This window comes from Phaenicophaeus curvirostris, chromosome 1 (assembly GCF_032191515.1).
Source record: "Phaenicophaeus curvirostris isolate KB17595 chromosome 1, BPBGC_Pcur_1.0, whole genome shotgun sequence".
Classification (NCBI taxonomy): domain Eukaryota; kingdom Metazoa; phylum Chordata; class Aves; order Cuculiformes; family Cuculidae; genus Phaenicophaeus; species Phaenicophaeus curvirostris.
In genome coordinates this window covers 195,698,415-195,719,397 of record NC_091392.1, presented here as the reverse complement: position 1 = coordinate 195,719,397, position 20,983 = coordinate 195,698,415, and the positions used below count along the sequence as shown (strand labels likewise).

General features: G+C 36.5%; 1 protein-coding gene across 3 annotated transcripts in view; it reads right to left on the bottom strand.

Moving 5' to 3' along the window:
• Positions 1–20,983, bottom strand: part of LOC138735363 (N-acetylated-alpha-linked acidic dipeptidase 2-like) — a 32,991-nt gene that overhangs the window by 3,142 nt on the left and 8,866 nt on the right. The window contains exons 7-17 of one of the 3 annotated variants that reach the window (XM_069883318.1): positions 19,838–19,931; positions 19,457–19,555; positions 17,241–17,326; positions 16,559–16,678; positions 16,058–16,140; positions 13,274–13,337; positions 10,683–10,750; positions 6,000–6,091; positions 4,300–4,390; positions 3,436–3,700; positions 133–214 (exon numbers count right to left, since the gene is read on the bottom strand). In XM_069883318.1, the coding sequence (XP_069739419.1) occupies positions 133–214; positions 3,436–3,700; positions 4,300–4,390; positions 6,000–6,091; positions 10,683–10,750; positions 13,274–13,337; positions 16,058–16,140; positions 16,559–16,678; positions 17,241–17,326; positions 19,457–19,555; positions 19,838–19,931 (1,144 nt within the window). The remainder of the gene's footprint in view (positions 1–132; positions 215–3,435; positions 3,701–4,299; positions 4,391–5,999; positions 6,092–10,682; positions 10,751–13,273; positions 13,338–16,057; positions 16,141–16,558; positions 16,679–17,240; positions 17,327–19,456; positions 19,556–19,837; positions 19,932–20,983) is intronic. The other 2 variants (XM_069883319.1, XM_069883320.1) reach the window with 2 other exon arrangements.

Sequence of the window (20,983 nt, the reverse complement as noted above, 5' to 3'; positions counted from 1 at the left end):
ATTCTACAGTAATAAGAGACTCCTCATGTGTCACTGGAAAGAAAGAATTGCCACCCTGTATACCTAAGGCAGATATGCATACATACATATATATATAAGTATATATAAAAACAATACTTATTTTTCACTTACTCTTTCTTGTCGACTTGTTCAAGTCTCCTGTGAAAGTCAACAGCAGCCTTTGAGAAATTCATCACAGCAGAAAACAGAGGATCTAGAAAAGGAAGGACTTTGTGAGCAACTTCAGAGTATGTGCTGAGCCCTACACACCTTTCAGTTGTTCAATGAAAAACTACATTTGTTTTGCTACTGTAATTGCATTAATTTTGTTGTCTTTCCAGAATCCATTAGTTTTCCTAGTGCAGATTTTAAAGAGCTGAACTACTAACAGTAAGAGACAAACACCTTGTACGACAAGGTCAACAATAAAGCAGAATGCTTGATAAAGCTTTCACAAGTATCCGTTTTCCCTCTTACCTGGCAAGGAAAACTCACTGGCATTGCAAACAGAGAACTCTGCAGTGTCCTTTCTAACAACAGGACACACTGCAGTGTTTAGGTATAAAAAGCCAGACTTCAAAAATGCCACTTCTTTCAGCAGGCTGTGGAAGAAAAAGGAGGAGTTCCCACTTGGAACTTTATATCCTATTTGTATCATAACAGAGGAGGGTGACATGTGTATTGAATTCTATTAGGTGAGACACAGAAGACAAAACTGTCATGGAAATCAGTGGCAGCCGAGGCGGATTGAAGCAGGCAGGTCCCATGCCTGCTTCACACATGCACTGGGGTTATAGCATACGAGGTGTCTCTGCCCTGACCCTGCAGGCCACCCCACAGCCCTGCTCCTCACACGCCAGGATTTTGCCTATTACGCCTGACTACGTGCAGGGGGGCGAGCGGGTAAGTCAGCTGCTTTTTCTGACTCTGTCCCTGGCAGTGTGTCCAAGCCATGTGGAACAACTTAGCCAAAGAACCAGCAGGCCTTTCTTTTAATGACAATATCGGCTGTGACGATTTTCCTGTGAAAGGGTCTATTTAATACAGACCCAGGAACATTAGGAATTTATACAACTAACTTTTGTAGAATAAGAAAAAGGTGGATGTTACAAGGAGAAGAATTTCTGGCCTTTAGCAAAATTCAATTCAATTACAAAGAAGTAAGATTTACAACTTATATATTTTACCCACAAGTTTCTGAAAACTTTAGATAAATCAGAATAACCTCTCTCTGATCCTACAGGAATACAAAGCATGAGATTAGGTCACCTCCTAAATCCAGTCCTCTGTTGGCAACTATGGCGCTTCACTGTTTACAAATTTATCACACTATTTAGTGCAATAGACTTTCTGTTCCCAGGACTCCTATTGAAAGCTGTTCCACAGTCTTGTTTGCTCTTCTATTTCTAGAAAACTTATTTATTCATCACCACCCTACACTTGCTTGTTCTTGGATTAGTATTTTTGTGTAGTTTACACAGTTAGAGGCACAGATTTTATATATGCATCCAGTGTACGGACTGCAGTACTGTCAGACCTATGTCACCTTATGAGTGCGAGAATTTACACTTGTCCACAACCGTGGTAACAGTTATAGTTTTGCCAGATAACAGAGTTCTGCCCTGCTGACACCAGGTTTGTATCACGACAACAGATTATATTTCAGAAGCAGCAGGATGGGATTTAATAGGAAAAAAGAATAGCCACCTGAAAATATGTAAGAGAATTTGTCCTCGTGTTCACTAGCTACTTAGTGATGTCAGTTTTGGGGTTTTTTTTCTAGAAAATATCACATTTCTTTTTTATTTCTCCTTGCAAACATTCCTGATAGCATATGACCACAAGTACATGTTTAATGAAAAAAGGTTTCCAGCCTTCACTGTTGTAGAGGAGCTGCTGAAATGCGAATCCAAAGGCAAATAAAATACTTAATCTACTACTTTGAAAGACAATTATGTGATTTATTTAGGCTTGAATAACAATTTACTGACATTCACTGTTGCCAAGTTAATTCTATGAAAATTCTGAGTGAAAGGAATTTTCATTTTCACAGTACTGTAAAAACTACCTATACATTTTACTGCACTCTGGTGTAATAGATTTTTTAAATATATATCTATTTAGAATATATATATGTTTATATTTGGTTTAATTCAAGAAATAACTTAAAACTGATCAGGCATCAGAGAAGAGTCTTTTCAGGCTAAAAAATACGCCTTGTGAAAAACTGGTAAAAGTGACATATCTATAAAGTTATTAAGGAGAAGGTTAAGTGATGCTTGGGGAAAAAGGCTAAAAATAAGATTGCTTCAAGAATCTGGGAACAAAAATAGATGCTTTGGTCATAAGGTAATTTGGGTAGCTTCTAATCTGAAATGAGGAAGAAAACCAATGAAAATGATTTAACAGAAATTTTGCTACTGCAAAAAATAATGTCCAAACTTGGTATTTCCTTATAAGATATGCTGCAGTAAACAAGAGCAAATGGAAATAAATCCTTGTGTTTTGCAAAAACTCAGACCAGATGATCCATCATTCAAGGCATGTCTTGAGTGACCTGTTTGCAAAAAAGGGCGACTTTTCAAAATAAGCAAGAATTTCTCACCTAAGCCATTACATGAAGTTTTAAAAGTTGTATTTATTTCTCCCCAAATGAGCATTCCGTTTCAGTTACTTCTAATGTTTCACACAACCCAGAAGAGTACTGCATCTTGAAAAAGCTAGTTAATGTCTCTAAGCCATAGGTTCCTTAGATAGCAAGTGAATTAGGACTGAGGGAAAACCCTCCTCGGTACAGAAACATGAATGAGGCAAGAAGAAAGAAGAGAGAGGAAGAGTGAGAAAATTACTGTGGAAGCTATCCTAACCTGGGATCCAGAGCACTCTTCTGCTTCTAACCTGTTTTATTTGTTTCATTGCAATGTGTTCAAGTGCTCAGCAAATGGATATATTTGTGCAGAGGAGCTAAATATATGCTTCTGTTGCCTAAAACTGGTAACTAGGCACTGAGAGAGATGGTAAGCAAGTTTCCCAGAGTCAGACAAAGTCTTTGGCTGAGGAGGAATAGGCACCCGTGTCTCTCAAGTTCCAGGCAGTTGTCATAAACATTTAACTCCTCTTTTTTATGTTAGAAAGTGAGAAGCAGGCTGATGTATCTTTTTGTTCTGCATTTGACTGTGGCTCATGACTGTTTATGAGAACTGTAAAAATGCCCATAATTAAAAATATACATGAAAATTGTTGTAGCCTTCTCATCTAGACAATAATGTGTTAAGCTTGTGTTACATTTAGAAAAAAAAAATAAGCTCTTTATTATGATGGCAGAATTGAAACAGGAAAGCACAGAATTCAGTTTTAGAGTTATGACAGATATAATATGTCCTTGCAGAATTCTAACTAATGCATTTGAGAAATAGTCTTGTGGCTATTACTCACCAAATGATACTTTGTAAGTTTTCAGCTGTTCTTCATGTTTCTCGGCCAATTTATAAATTCTATTGCTATATCCTTTTAAGGCCTCTCCATAATCTCTACAGTCGAATGGAATGACCTGGGAATCTGCCAGTTCATAAACCAGTTTGCCTCGTAACTGGGCAATTGTTAGCTGTTTCTTGAAGGTGGGGTCATAAAACTTTTCCACTAACTCAAAGGTGTCATACACAGTGTGATACACAGGATAATTGCTGAACTTGTCTGCTTTCTGAAAAAGAGCAAGCAAATTTGTCAATGCCCTGAATTCTAACGGCAGTTAAGGGATGTATTGATCACTTAACAACAGTTCCCAAATCATAAAAGGTATTTGCTACAAAGCACATTTTTTTTTGTATTCATTTTAAAAAACAACACCAACATGAATCCAGAGACTGTTGCACAAGATTAAGTGAGCAGGCTTCCTTCTCCTTATGTACACACACCTGCCTTCACTATAATTGGAAAACACTTCGGGGGGTTGGATAGCAGAAGTCCTCAATTATGGCCCCTTTCTATCTTGTGTAGTTATTTCTGAACACAGTCAAGGGAAATGTGTAAACTAAGGAGCCTACAAGTAGTATAATGGAAGGAAATATACACCTCCAATCAGATTCTGTAAGTAACTTGCTATGAACTTGACAGCCTATAGAATATACACATCACTGTGTATAGAAATATGTTTTAGGTTTCTTGCTAAATTAAGAAATGGCACAGATATACTAACCAGTCAGTGATTCTTTGAAGCTTTTTTATTAATTGTGAATAAATGCTTTTAAAAAACGACTGCTCAGCACTATCAAATTTCTTTAAGTAATCTGGAAGACTTACTCTATTCTTGGTATAACGGACTCTGCCTGATGCGATTCCCAGTCGCTGAAAGTAAGCTTCAAAATCACTGCCTGATCCCAGTTTGTTTATTCTACGCATAGGAAAGACAACATCTTAGTAAGAGTGATTACTTTATAGTATGGTAGTAATTTATGCAAAATGTAGATTTTTCAAAGAAATGGAGGTCAGTTCTTGTGGAGGGCACATCAGGGACCCCAGTAAGGTCAGAGATGAGATGAGTGGCAAGCTTAATTACTCTAACTGATTTCATTCTAGCACACTAATTTATTACCCTGTATTAATAAGAAGATCTTTTAAAGGCAACAATCCTGCTTATGAAACTGACCACGTTTTAAAAAGAAGTATAGACTATGCACAAGAGCCATAAAATGATCAGACATCTCTACAATCTTAAAACATTAATCATCTATTTCCAAGCTAATATGAATTGGGCAGCAACACACATGATGACTGATGTGTTTATACACTTGGCATATTCCATAGTAGAATCAAAGACTGATAAATAATTTCTGCTGCAGAAGACAATTAGCATATTACTTACAAGTAAATATTGCCATCTGCTGGGTAGGTGCGGCAAGACAGAGGAAAAGAAAATAACAATACTAAAGATGTAACATAGTAACCATTTTCAAATATTTTTTTTTTTAATTCAGCTTTAGATTTATATGTCCAGTCTTGTGAATAACTGGTGTTCCTTGGCTTAAAAAAGAAAAACAACTTGGCTAAAGTTCTTTTAATATAAATTTCTGCAAGGAACTACTTGTATTAGCTGAGAAATTTCAAATTTGGCACCTTTTTCCAAAAGATTAAATCTCAGTGAGAGCTGAAAAACAGGGTAATACATGCAGAACCTTTTGTTCAACTCACACAAAGGGGCAGTTCTAGACTAGATATAAGGAAGAATTTCTTCGCCATGAGAGTGGTGAGGCACTGGCACAGGTTGCCCAGGGAAGCTGTGGCTGCCCCATCCCTTGAGGTGTTCAAGGCCAGGTTGGAAGGGGCCTTGGGCAGCCTGATCTAGTGGGATGTCCCTGCCCATGGCAGGGGGGTTGGAACTGGATGATCTTTTAGGTCCCCTCCAACCCAAACTACTCTATGATCCTATTTACCTTATGTGAGTAATGCCAAGTCATGAAGATTTAGCCCTACAAGTCACAGGCTCAAAAGAGTGGTTTGGAGGTTTAATACTTTCAAATATGAAGTTTTAATACCTTCAGATACAGTTTTGTAATGTATTACATTTATATCCACTGAATGAACAAAGAATAGGCATCATGAGAGCTTTTTAATTACTGCTCTAGGCAGTTTCTTTCAACTGAGGATTTGCTAATCCTAACAATTTTGATATTATCCTGTCTTGTAGGGTGACTTAACCATATTTTGATATTTTTCCCTGCCCTGCTCTTTTTTGATTGCTTTCCAAATTGCTTTTCTAGTAATAAAAGGCCTTTAAAAAGTGTGAGGTTTCATTTTACAGCAGACATAGATACCACCATCATTAGAAAAAAGTCATAAAATATTATTTTATTTTACTTTAAAAGATATTGCTAGAGAGTCACCGTGTACTAAAAGGTTTTCTATTGCTGTCATCTGTAGCCAATCTTGAAAAATTCTGGAAGGTAGCCATGCTATGATAAGATGAAAATATTGGGAAAGAAAAAAACAGTTTAACAGCTTACCTGGGATAGCCATTATTATCAGCTGCCGGATCTTTCTCAAGCCAACTCTCATAAAGAGACTTATTTTCATAACCCTCATCAGGGCTTAAAATCTGGAGAGGGAAATATGATAATCTCATTTTAAGTACCTTTAACTCAATTCGTTATCAAAGGAGACCCTTAGAGTTATCTGCATCATTCTTAATCAACAGCACTGCTGCATGCAGGGAAGTACACATACACTATTTACATTTTTTTATATAAATTTATGGATCCCAAACATGAATAACATATCAGAGGAACTTGGAACCATCCACAGACAGGGGGGAAGGACAGGTTAAAAGTTCAGGGACACTAGCTGGAGCTCATCCGCCTCTGGAAGAAGTGGATCCTGGGGATTTCTAGGACTTTTTACCACCTTATTTTAGCACTGTGTAAGAACACACACAATAGCATATATAACAGTATGGAAATCCTCCAGCAACTAGGATGTCCCATCTGCTTTCCTGTCAGCAGGCAAGGGGAGATGACAGCCCTAACCTGTAGAGGTTTGCCCCGCACAGCAGCAATATTCTCGCAGCTGTCTGAGCTTGAAATTCATCTGCTTTTTCTATAGGAAGAGTACAAAAGAATTATGCTAGAAGGAAGGGTCAGACCCAGTCATTAACTATACTACAGCAGTGTCAAAGGGACTCAATCAAGACTGGAGCACCACGGTGCAACACACTGTATGTACAAATGTAGGTCCCACCCTTACCTTAATAAAATCAAAAAGCTGTGTAACCAGGACAGGAAAGGTAAGTACTAGTACAACCATCATACAGCCAGGATAACAATGAAAAAGCATAAGATAAGTTGACCAAAGGCCTTAGAAAATCTGTGGCAGAGGTAAAAAAAAAAAATCAAGACTTGGGCCCCAGTTTCCATCTACACTTAAACAATATCTAACACAAAAGGTCCTTTACATATAAATCAGTTATGATGTGCAGAGGATTGGGATTTATTTTTTTTTCCCCAAAATAGAATGTATAAATGTTCATGGCTAAGTACAAAGTCCCACAGTATAGTCGAGACTTAAATTCTGTATTGAAAAACATACAGACTCCAAATTGAAAATCGAAAAGAGTTCTGACCTCTGAGATTATGTCAGCAGCTAGCAGAAAAATAACAACCTAGTGAAGTAACTGTGTGGCTGCTGTCATTTTCAGAGCACTTTGATCAAGTTCTAGGACTAAATTGAAAATGGCACATTAATAGGAGCAAGCTGAACTCTGACATACAGGAGCAAACGTACTCCATGCTCTGGCAGAGATGTTATTCTGACAGTTCTGGTCATGTAAAAAACATCGGCTAGCTTTTTCATACAACACTGAGAGCCTTGCAAAGCATACTATTTGTTCTGATTTAGATCCAGATCTAGAATGAGCATAAGCTTATTGCAACCTCAAGGGAAAATGAGGATTTCTGTAAGTATAAATTGTGAAGTGGTGATCGGAACAGGGGAACTGGAGTGGGATATTGCAGATACTGGCCAGTGGTGACCAATTGTCTAAAGCCTAGCAGCAGAGCAGGGCCAAAAAATACTTTCAACATCTAAATGCCTCATATGTATCCTGAGCACCACACTCAAATGCAGAACTCCTTGAAAGATGACACTTCATAGGTACACTACATTTTTTTGGTGAGAAGTGGCTCACTAAAAAACAAGAAAAGAAAAGAGATCGTGGGATGCTGGATAACTGGGTGTTGGACTCTTTAATATGAACAGAAATAACTTTCTTTTGGGCATGCATAATCACCCACATCTGCACTAATGTTCTTTCACATAGTGGGCTTTCTGAATAGAATTCAAGCCTACACGAAAGCCTAATGCAATGCATAAGGAACATTTTGGTCTCATTTATGCTGTTTCCAAGAATTAACTAGGACTCCTGAGGTGCACAGGACCTCATTATTCCTGTTCAGGAAACTAAAAAGCAGAATATGCAAAAACTTAATGGGCTGAGGGTTCTACGTGTATATCACAAAGCTACAAATATAATCTTTCTGCCTTAAGTCCTTCTATCCCTTATAGAAATCAGTGTTTTTTTCTAAGATTAGCAAGAAAGACACAAGCAATTAGCAAAGGTACATACTGTAGTCTTTGGTTATCTTTACAAGAAGCTAACTAAATGTAAGTGAAGAAAAAAGCAGAGAAAATTAAGCATTCCCTTCTGCTAAACAGAGCATCCCTGTTCTACTTGTTGCTATTGTTTTTCTCTCTTTTGCTAATCCAATTCACTGGAATCCATAGAGATCTGCAAAATAAAGGTGTTTAAACCCTACAAGGAATTCTATACTGTGATGTTAGAAGCAGTGAGCCAACTAAAATATGTGCCATCTTTCTACAAGGTCTATTAGTCATCTGTATACATGTTTCTATGCTGACAAAAAGAGTGTCCCAGCTAGAAGTGGTCCTTCAGCAAACATGCTCTGGTATCTCTGATTTCTCTCCAAGAATCCATCAAAGCATCTTTTTACTTGGAGAAATTCCAACAACCTCTTATGAACGATCTTACAGAAAAGTTCAAACAAGCTTAAATGTTCTAGAGAAAGGTTTCACAACCTGAGACTCGTGGATCACAGGAGATCACGGGTAGCATATAAAGATTGCTAAATGAAAGATGGTTTGAAAAATCAAATTACAATGTGAACCATTGTGAAAACTGAACCATGATTTATTTCCTTTGTAAAGATAAGAGGCATCCCAGGGGGAAAAAAAAAAAAAAAAAAAAAAGGACAACTGCTCTAGAAAAATGTGGCAAGGGTTGTCTCAAACTTAAGTTAGTGAGACCACTAAAAAATTTGCAAAAGGGAAAAAAAAGGATTGTAGATGACATTCTTGAGACAAAGAAAATAAGATAAAACTGGTAAAGTGCTCTTTGACTGCATACAGAAAGCAGAAAACAGCAGAGAATGAGAATGTTGTTGCAGAATCCTGCTCTGTGGAACAATGGAAAAGAAAAAGTAGTTGCAGGTTTTGTCTATAACAAGCTAACAAGAAAAAAATCTATGATGTTCCAACAGAGGCTTTAAGGTGTTCAAGAAATAATAAGACTTCATTGTCAACTCTCAAATGCAAGATAATCATCCCCTTTACAAATGGAGCTGTGAAGAATATGGATGAATATAACACGCTTCTAGGAGCTTTTTAGCAGGGAGACAGGGTGGAATTATGAAATAGCTGTCAGGTTTTCAGTTGTTTACATTATGCCTCTACTGTTAAAAGCTTACATAGCACTGAATAGGAACATTCTCAATAAAAAAAAAGCCCGCCTCAAGTACTTGTATGCTACTTCAATGGAATTTTTCTACTCAAACCTAGCAATAGCTGAATAGTTCACTAAAGATCAAGAGTGAAGTACTACTTTTAGCCCAGAGCATGGTTTTTTTTTTTTTTTACTTTTTTTTTTTATCTTCTGCAGAAAAACATGTCCTGGGATAATTGGCTTGCTGTGGATAGAAAGTAAACTATTTTATCCAGGGCCCTGCAGCACTAGGGACGTAGAAATTTTTATAGGTGAACTAGAATGCCCTTCAGTGTGCAAAGAATAACAGCTAACATTTGAACAAGCACAGCTTCTTCCTCAGCAAAGAAGGAAGAGCAAGACAGGAAAAGAAGATAATAAACAGTAGAAAATAAAAGGAATATATGGGAATAGCACATATAAACTGCCTCAGATAAAAATCATGGTGTTTCCAGTGTGAAAGGAAGTGTATTGCATTTGAAAATAACTCAAGATGAATGCATCTAACAGGATGGGAGAAGAGTAGCTGGAGACATGTTATTAAGTGCCTTTACAGTGAAGGTTTTTACAATGGACCAAGTCACTTGATTTCCCTTGATATCTGGAGAAAAAATATTTTGAGAGTTCTGTATACACAAGTGTAGACAAACACATTTGGTCACATGAATCTCATCCCAAAGGCACCTATTTCTACCCATTTTCTTTAAAGAGAGCCTACATTGCTGAAGTCAGAGAGTTCTTCTGTTAATTGAGATGAATCCAGATCTGAGGATAATGACAATAGCTCATGCTGGATTCCTTGACTGGTTAGCTCCTCATATGGCCAATGAAGTTTCATGCTTTAATGAATCACAATCTTTCAGCCTTAAGATCATTCACCACGAGAGATGAAAGCTAAGGAGACATGATTAGATCACTTGCATAATGCAAATGCATCTGATCTGCTCAATCCCTTATCACAGTATTTCAGGGGCTCAGTTAGATATGAAGGACATGCAGTGGGAAGACAGAAAAAAGGTAGCTAGCCAATGTGAAAATGAACAGATTCTCTTTGGCACATGAAACAGGAATTTAAAATGCAAAATTTATTTCTTTGAATGCTTATCACTTTAGAGAATTGATCTTGCTCAATTGTTTTATTATCTTATTATATTGTTATTACTTTTCCTATATATTACAAACAATATTCCACTTCAGTCAGTGACATATTTCAGCCTTTCTAAGAATACTGAAGAACTGTGAGCCTGGACTGTGCATCAGAGATGGGATGATTTGCTGTTGATTTTGATGGGATCAAGATTTTTCCACCACAGTGATAAGATAAATCTAATATTATTCAATAATTCAATCTTGTCCAATAAACTTGCAGTTTCACATTCTTAGGAACTCACAAATAATAAACAGTCTGATTCTGTACCTCTTTTGTCAGATTATACACCAGTTTGTAGAGAAGAGGTGTGCAGTCAACTCTTAATGTGTAGTTACCTGAAAATGAAACAAAGACATAGAAATTTTCCCTTCATTTAACAGTGGCATCATCTTCTTTGTGAATTAAACCCTGCAGTCCCTTCTTAGATAAACCTTTTGACTCCAAGGCAAGAAATTATCTTGCCTCAGAATACATACCAAAATAGACTGTTTGGACACATTGTATAAGCGACTGCTAGTATGTGACAATGAGGTATTGGTACATACACAGTAATGTAATTAAGCCTTCCCACAGTTCTAAAATACACCCAACTATCCCTCATTAGCTACAAGCCCTTGTCACTCCAATGCTCCTCAAAGCTTGTACTAAACAGAAGAAAACAGTAACATCCCACTACTTGTAGGATGTTAAAACTAAAGTTAGTGCATTCAGGAACTGTGCAGGAGGAATGACATATTCCCTGGAAAATGTTTTAAGAAGTTTTTCAGTGGAGCTGCTTCTTCTCTTATTACAAAAATTGAGATTTTCTGGTTTTCTCTACTTAATTATCTTCCCTTTCACCACCATGCTGTGGCTTCTGCATTTAACACCCATGAGGCTTCCACACTGCCTGTGGGGTATGTTGAGCTGGGAAAGTATCTCGCGCTGAAGCTGCCAGTTACAGCAGCAAGAGCCTCATCAAAAATAAATTATCTCCTCTTCAGAGACAGGCAGGAGTTTAAAGCAGTGCCCTCTATAGACTATAGCCACTGGACTGGAACTGGGCAAACACCTCCACCCTCAAATACAGCCAACAAAAAAGAGAGTAAGACGGGTGAGAATTCTCAGACATAGTAAAATATAAGCTCTCTGATAACATTGTTATGAGATTTTGATATGGCTTTAGACCTTTGGGTCATCTTTGCACAGTGAGTACTCACAAGAGGACCAGATTGACAATTACAGAAAATCCCAAGATGATGAAAAAAATACTAGATTGTGTTAATTACATTTTCAAGGAGGGTCCACATTTGAGAACTGGCAATTAAAGTCACAAAAGTGCTCATACAGATGACCTACTATTCTTCTTTTCATTGCTAAAGAAGAATAAGTAGAAATAATTTGCTGCCCAAAACATGACATAAGAAGTGCTGTGGAGAATGTTATGATGATAAACAAAATAATCGCCAGAGTACAGGGATACTATGGCTCTACAGGGGCATTTAATGCTCCATCAGGTGTAAGATGTCCAAGATAGTTCAGTCAGTACACTGGATACGGTATTATTTTCATTATTACATATTTCTTTTCCAGTGGTTTTATTTTCACATTTTCTTTAATGCATAAAGCACAAGGCATGTTTGAATAATCAAGGTCTGGAAGAAAATTGTTAAGGCAGCAGCATGTTGGCTGCAAACCAACTAAGAAATATGTGTTACAATCCATGCTGAGAATATGGAGAAGTTGTAAAGCTATTATTTCATTTGTGAGATCTTCTAGGCGTGAAATTCTGCTCTACTTTTTACACAGCATGTAGGCTGCATAATTGAAGGAACAGCTCTAACCCTCCCTATACCCCAACTCCAACTGAGCATTTAGAAACTGGGTTTGGCTTTTCTTCCTTTCCAATACTTTTGTGACAGACAAAATTTTCATCTGACAGGAATAAAAAGAGTTCTTAAATATGCCTGTTGACATCCACTGATTCACATACAGTAAGCTCAAAAAGCTGGGTTTAACATGGGAAGAGCAATGCCTTAAGTAACTGAGGTTCTGATGCAGGAAAGCTTCACAGGACTTTTCTGACTATTATTTCAACACAGACAACAGCACGCGAAGCCCTTTTCTAATAAAGCTCAGTATAATTTCAGAAGAATTTTGTGATTTAGGTCACAGTCTTGGGCTCAAAATTCAAAGTCCAGGTTCTAAGCAGCATCCATGTATGCCAGATTCTTCTCAGAATCTGAAGGGCATAATAAATTGGGTAATGGTGTATCAGCTTTTAGTGAAACACTCTTCAATGCTTATTTCTCCAGGAGAGCCCTGCCATAATACATAAGTTACTCCCTGCATGTCAACCCTGTTCACAGCAATAAGCAAAGGTAACCACAGTGGCCTACAATACCAAAATGACTTTGCATTCCCACAAAATCTTAGCCTAAGGTCTTGACACAAATTGTCTTGGGATTGTTATAAATTACAGTGTTCCAAAGCAGTGTAATTCTACAGGAAAAGGAGGTGGAGCTGCTAATAGAACAAGCAACAGTCTGCCATGTATTTAAACTGTAATTGTAAATGAAAGCTAATGCAGTTTAAAGAGAGTTTAACATTCAGCACTATCAGTTCATTAGCACAGAATAGTTCCAGGATATTGTGGACACCAGATGTGGGCTGAAGTTCATGGATGGTGTTATTTGCAACAAGAAAGCAACATGAGAAATTATTCTCACTCTCCACTTAATTCTGTATTTGCTACAATTATTCCGAACATCACACTACTTATCTTCTGTTTTCCAGCTCTGGATACAATAAATAATATGCAGTGAACTATTAAAAGTGACATCTGTGAAATAAGGTGAAATTAAAAATAAAATACACACCTTCTATAGAAGAATCTGTGTTGATGTAAGCAACTGCCCGTTCCTGGAGGATTCTGGCATTTTCCTGGAGTTGTAGAAGTGTAGTTATTACTTTTAATTAGTGACATATAGTCAAGAGCAGGTTAAGTGCACTGTTTTTTACAGTATTACCTTTAAGAACCCAGTCAGGAAAAGCAGTACTATGTACCTTATTAATTATATTAATATTTAAGGATGGATCAATTATCTGGACTTATGAAATTCAGTCCTGCTTTCTGAGACTTCATTTGGAAAAAAAAACATTCACAAAATGCAGGTGCTGTCTGCTGCATTACAGAGGAGCAAGATGGAACAGGAAAATTACCGAACAGCATTGTAAAAGGATAAATTAAGATTATACATGTGCTTTAACTCTGCACTTGCAGTGCTTCTGAGCATGCAATACATGACTCAGAATTCCTCCACACTTTTAATCTCTCTTTATTTATGTGAACTCTCAGCAGTAAGCTCCATTTTAACACTGATGAATCAGTTACTCCTGTCATTTCTACACTCTTCAATTGCAAAATGCTATGAGTCAAAGCACTGACACTTCCTTTTGAAATGAATTTGACTGACTGTTTTAAGTCAACTAAGCATTGCTTTCATGCTAAATATATATGCACATGTTAAATTTTTTTAAACTGGCAATTATCTTTGAAATTTAAATTCTAATCAGTGAGTGGTATTTTACTAAGTCTTGGCTTTGTGGTAGATACTCTAATTAGGTTAGTAATTGTTACTTGATTCATTCAATTTAAAAGTCAACTAATCATTTGTAAACTATGAACTAAAACTTGGATTGGTAATTGATAACTTCTTGATAACAAACTGATATTTTTAAAAGAAACAGTAGAGGAGATTCTGCAAAAGAATGTGAAGGGAGGGAGCATGCGTACATGAGGCCTTGAATATATGCAAAAGCATAACTTGTAACATAAAGAAATTCCTTCATTTATGAGCAGGGAAGACTATTTACATAACAAAAGGGTATTGCCACTGTTGCAAGGTCTCTTTGTTACACAGCAGACAGTGAAAATAACGGGTTAATTTTCATCAAGATTTAGTAGAAGACAGATCCACCAGCTGCAGAAAACATGAATGTAAGCTGTGAGGAATGTCTCCAGAGAAACTGAATCTAATTTCGGTGTCAAAGAGGAGAAATTCACACTACCAAGATAAAGCAAGGAAAAAAAAATAAAAACACTGAAGTTCATATATGAATTGTGCTCATGGCTTTCTAACCTAGTACAGCTACTGTTTCATGAAATAATGGATGACAGATTACTAGATATTAAATTATTGAACAAAAAACACTACAGAACAACAGTAGCAATATGTGAACAAATGAAACACAGAAAGAACTCCTAATTTATTCATGGCTTCCTCAAGAGAAATTGATTTTTTAAAGTATCATTGTTTTGTATTCCTCATAGTTAAAACAATTGCCTGTTTTTCCTTGACAACATCAAAATATGTGCACATATACACAGACAAAGAAATCACAAATAAAGTTTTACATACAGAAAACTTTTGTTAACAGTGGAGCTCAAGTTGGGTGGAACTTTAATGCTGGATCGGTATATTATATTAAAGACAATTTAAATTACATTTTCTTCATCTAATGTCCCTTAAGCCTTCAATAAGATGCAGAGAGTCTACTGCAGCTGAAAGTCAAACAGTTTATGGGAGACAGAATTAACAGAACTCCGAAGGAACAGAAATCTTGGGTTTGCTACCAAAAAAAAGACGGAATCCTTTTGATGCCTGGAAGCATCTTGCTGGTTTTGCTCCCTCCTCTGAGATATGTCATCTTGCTATGTAATTTTTTAGTTTACTAAAATACATGTTAATGAACAAAATAAAATAATAAGATTAAATATTTTATATGTTTTGAAAGCTCTATCCACATATCAAAATAACCTAGTAGTCTAACAGAAGAACAAGACAACACATTTTTGTTAAAACAGTACTAACAAATTTCAATAGTTCAGCAGAAATGTTTCATCAGGCAATTTTCTGTGTTCTCTATTTCTAATTTGGTTTCTACAGCAAAGCAATGAACACTCTCATAAGACCTATATTTCTTACTGGAATTGAACAAATCCACTTAGAGGGTTAAGAACTGAACATACCCAACAAGGAAAGGAAGATAAAACGTCCAGAACCTCACTTCTCATTTTCCTAACATCCTTCTATCTGTCAGGAATATAGTCAGGGATGCAGCTGCAAAATTAAATGATTGCCCTGCCCCTAAGTCTCTATGATACAGACAGTTTCACAGGAATTTCGAACTATTCATTCATAAATTACTATCTTTGCCATCACCCAGAAGGATTAATTTCCAAACAAAAGGCTTGGTGGCTTATGGATCACAGATACACAATCTGGACTTTAGTTTCTATAAACTAAAGAATTTCTCAAACAGAAATTTAGAAAATAAAACAAATTTAGGTCATATAAAATGCTACCATTCTGTTAAATGAAGGGCTAGACTTCCACACAGAGATCCTTGAGGGACATTAGCTTGAATCACAGTAGACTTCTGTATTCTAGAAGCACTAGCATACTTACGTTGTAAGAAGTTAGGTAAGTAATTTGTGTAAATATATAAAGGCCACACAGTACCTTAAAGAGTCTGTTGTGTTCCAGTTTTACCTTGAAGCTATTGATTGCAGTCTAGGAATAGATACCACTGGGTACTGCAGATGCCTACAAAAGACTTCCAAGTTTTGCTTCCTTTGCACTTTTTTTTTTATTATTTACCTCAGCCCATTCTGTGGAACCCAACAATCCAAATTCTTCTGCATCCCAGCTGGCAAAAATAATAGTTCTCTTAGGTCTCCAACCTGCAATCACATTGTTAAACTTGAAAATTTAACTTAAAGTTAGAAAGTCTAATGAAAGATCACCATAGTTACTTGAAATACTTTTTTTAAATAGCACTTTAAAAAAGTCCTCTTTAAACTCCTTGGAGGAACACATTATTGCAGAGATATTTCATCTTAATGCAATATTTTCATTCCAGACAGCCAACAGGGTACTATGACATTGATGAAACAGATGAAAGAATAAATCCAGCCAACTAAGATGTAATGCTACATATGCATCTTTTCACTGAATTTGCATATTTCATAACTAGAAATACAACTTTCTGTAGAGGTGAAAAGTTGAATCAACACAACTGCTTATGAGAACATTCAACACAATTCCTCAAAGCTGCTGTTTTCCATATCCAATATTTTATGTCTGTAATAAGTGAGTTACCTTCTGTCTTCATTTTACCAAAACTCCGTACAACCTCCTGCAGAACAGCTGTACCCGTAGTTGGATCAATACCACCAAATACCCAAGAGTCTCTATGACCTCCTAAAATAATATATCTGTCTGGAAACAAACACAAAACATCAGTCTTTAATTAAAACTGCGTTTAGGTTACCCATATTTCCTTTGATTGCATCCTTACTTGTGTGAGATGAAATATCAAGTTTAATACCAGTGCTTACTTTACTGAAGAATAAAAGTGAAGCCAAGATATATTTTATAAATATATATAAACACATTTCAGAAATTTTTCATGCATAAGGCCTGCTATTACATATCAATAACAGCATGTTGAGGTTCCAAATCATCACCAGTTTTCCATACTTTGCATTGTGTTAATTCTTGCAAGGCAAAATGTATGAATGATGCAAGAGGAAACCTACCGTAAAATAATAGGCATTATAAAAGTCCTCTACCATGTATTGTTCTAGCATGACCATTCAAACATACTCTTGGGAACACCAAGGAAAAACAGTGTGATAAGAGAGACAGGAAAACTGTTATGGGTTTCTCAGATTCCGTGTTATCTGGCTATCTAAAACTTCAAGTTTCCTGAAACACAAGAAAAATTTCACCAAACACAAAAAAAAGAAGGAATTAAAATCCTCAAGCACCCAATGCTTACCTGGTTCCACAGCTCCTCTGAGGATGCCAATGACATTGTAAATTTGTGTTATTTTATTGTTTGTATGAACATGCATTCTGACTTTTCTGAAATGAAAAGCAGTTTAGAGTAACCATTTCTGTCTAAGACGGCAATAAAAAACCCAACATAATAGCTTGTAAGCCAGGAAGTTTTACTTCTGTTCTGCTTTGTCTATTCAGCACTGATATATCTGTCATGCTGTATCAGTGTCCCATTTTATTTCCAGTTAATCTGCTGACAAAAAGATGCCTTAGAAACAACCCTATGAAGTGGGCCAATCTATGAACCTTAAAACGTTTACAGAATTTATTGCATTGTTATATATGGGAGTCAACTCAATAATTACATATTAGAGGAGTAAACTGAAAGGCCTATACAGTGATAGACAAAAATTGTAATTGTGGATATATCTATATTTTTATGAAGAATACACCTGGGTTTTCTAGCACAATTCCACCTAATGAAATAAAACTTGGAGAGAATAAATTGAGAACTCTGAAATCTGACAGAAGTTCTAAGTGATCAAGATTAGTCAGTCCTCCATCCTTCTCCATCAATAATACTTATTTGTGAAATTTTATGAAAAGGAAGGAAATTCGAGTATTAGGAGAGCTAAAAATAATGTGGTATTCAGCCCTTCTTAACCTGTAGAAGAAGTAAAGCACCAACCAATGCATTTTTCTATCTGGCAAAATCCAAGAGTTTTACATTTGAAGTTATGTGTTCATATCTGCATAGCTGTCAAAATCAAAAACTACTTCAGGACAGCTACTGGATCTTTGCCCAGAAAATAACTGACACCAGTGCCTTGAACACGCATATACTTACACACTTTCCAAGTGTAAGTGACTTTCTACCTAGACTCAAAAGTTTCATTTTGGTATGGAGTTGCTGTGAGAAAGAAGTATATGTAGGATTAGCCAATATTTACAAAACCTGTTACCCTATCAAGTAAGAAGATGTTAAAAAGTGCATTCCAAAGTATTTCCTGTGTGTTTGTTTTGTGGATGAATCGTATTGCTTTTCTCATTGTTGCTCTCAAGACATTCCAAGCAGCACCTTAATTATGTTAAATATTCTTTCTTATTTAATTATTTCTGCTTTAGTCATGTTTTAGCTAGTGCTAAAGCAGAGCAGAAAAGAAAAATGATTAATGAAGTCTTTATAAAATTATATAGTCAGACATACTCATGTTTTGCAGGAGGTGGAACAGTGATAACAATACACTGTTTTTACACACTGTTCATTGCAGTCCCCTACCGGTCCTCACAGAATAATATCTCAGGTAAAATGGAAGTATTTTTATGTGAAAAAGTGATAGAGAAGTGATCTTCAGCTTTATTTTTTGCAGCTTATCAGTTACAAATAAGGTAGAGTGCTATGACAGTCCCTGACAGCCAGTCAAATCCCTGATCACCAAATGCAACTGTTACGTGTCTTGATCTGTTAGAGATTGATTCTATTAGTTTTGGAGACCTAGACAATTTAATTTCTCTGTTAGAAACGAAAAAAATGCAGACAGCAAACATACTATTGCTAATTCAACTGGTCAGAGGCCAGTTCTTCCCAAAACAATTAGTAAGATACGTATAGTTTGGGTTCTTCCATTTTGTTTTGTTCAGGGCTTTCAACCATGGGGTCTACCAGCTTCGGGGAACAGTTGGTGGACTCCCAAACCATTGCCACACTTCACAGCAATAAGTTCACAGAAAACCTGAGAGGCTTCCAGTGGAAAAGGCAAACATGTAGAACTACTGAAATGTCAGCCCTTCCCCATTTGACTGTCCTATTTTTCCCTCAGTCATCAGAAACAGAAAAGAAGGACCAAATCTGAAGTGAGGAGGAAGTTTAGGGTTAATTCAACAATACTAACATATGTCTACTTACCAGTATATAGCTATTTGTAAAACAACCAGTGAAACAATGTCCGAACCTTAAAGCAGGGATTAAAATTGGAGCAAGAGAACTGGACTTGTAGCATCTAAATCTGTCTATGCATTAGTGTTGGGGACACTAAGAAAAATCATACATTTTATAATTTATTTTCATATTCTAATAATTACCACCAAGGGTTGCCCATTCCGAAGGAAGTAAATTTCTCCAGAATATCTCTAGATACATTGTTTCACAGTCTTTTCCTTCTTGAGGCTTTGTTTTTGGCAATATTTTATAAATAGGCAAGTGTTAAAACAGACCTTGTAGATGAGTTGTCTGCAAATCCTGGTCCTATGTTATAAGACACATTGAGACTTCCCTTCCAGCTGCTGTCTGGAGCTGCAGGTCCTCCCATTGCACTGTTAAGTGAAAACCAAGACATATGTAGTTCTACAGTAGGCTAAAACCTTAAAGTGGCTTAATAATTACTGCACTTAAGGCAAGGTGGGCCTACAAAAGTCTTAAAAACATTATGCCAGAAACTAATTTTTTTAAATAGTCCATATTTCATGAAATACACAGTAATACAAAAGAGCCATAAATACAAGTAACAGCATAGATTTTTACCTTCTTAGAATAAAAACTTCTGCTGTACATCTGCCAATGCTGACTTCTGGTGAGGAGGACTGATGTATACTCACCGTAATAATACTTCTGCATCATGATATCCAATGGGATGAACTGGGATTTTGGGAATCCCTACACCTTCATTAACTTTATACCTGAAAGTGTACTCTGAGAAACCAGAACAAAATGTCAAGTTTATAGTGTTCTTCATGACTTTCACCAAACTGGAAATACTTTTAAACAGAGTAGCCATGAGCATGCATCAACTTTTTAATTCTTACATAATTTCTTAGATTTCACTTCCAGGAAACCAAAATGTAATGATAGAACCAGAAACCCAATAGTGCATCTGCACAAATGTGTAGAAGACTCCACATTTGATGCAAGGTTATATGTGCTGTCCATCCATATTATTACATCTCCTCAAAGGTGACTGTGGGATAACCAGGCTGGTGCATGAGGTGAAAAGAGCCCCTATGCAGCCTGTTGACAAGCTGCAGAAGACATCCAGAGGTGCATTATGCTATGCTGAAAATAATCAACATCTCTCTGAATCTGCTGGGCCAGGTGAACGCAATCTATCCTGGGTTTTTTTTCAGTATGGTGTTGTCTTGTGCCTCTAGAAATAAGCTCACATAAGCCAGTGAGCTTTTCAGAAGCACCTCTGTGTTCCCATCTCTTTGGCAGACAAGACTGGTAGGCACCTTAGTTCAGAGTGAGCATAAGGACAAGGCAAGCATTTGGTACCAAGTTTCAAAAAACTCCAGGCTATTTTTATTTCCAATACAGAAATTTTACTCCCTATATAAGGGATTTTAAACTGTTCTTTTCTGCTTGGAATTTAGGATTAGCAAAGAAACATATTTCCAAGCAAACCCATTACTCCTCCTTGATGGTAGACTATAATCTAGTTTAAACTGGTCCTCTTGAGAAACAGAGATATTTAAAAATAGCTGTCAATTCTCAGTAATTTTCTACTTACTCACAGTCTGTAAACCTACACGTCCTGCTTTTCTAAGACTTACAAAGCTGAGACCGTACAACAAGATTTTTCTCAAAACTTACTTTCCCTGCCTAACTCAACAGCAACTAGTTGAAATGACAGAGTTTAGTCTGCAATAGGAAAATCAATTACTGCTAAAAATAATTTTAAGCCACTTTTCCCTTTGTATTTGCACTGAAAATAGATTAATTCCTAGTGCCACAATAAGTTACAGTGC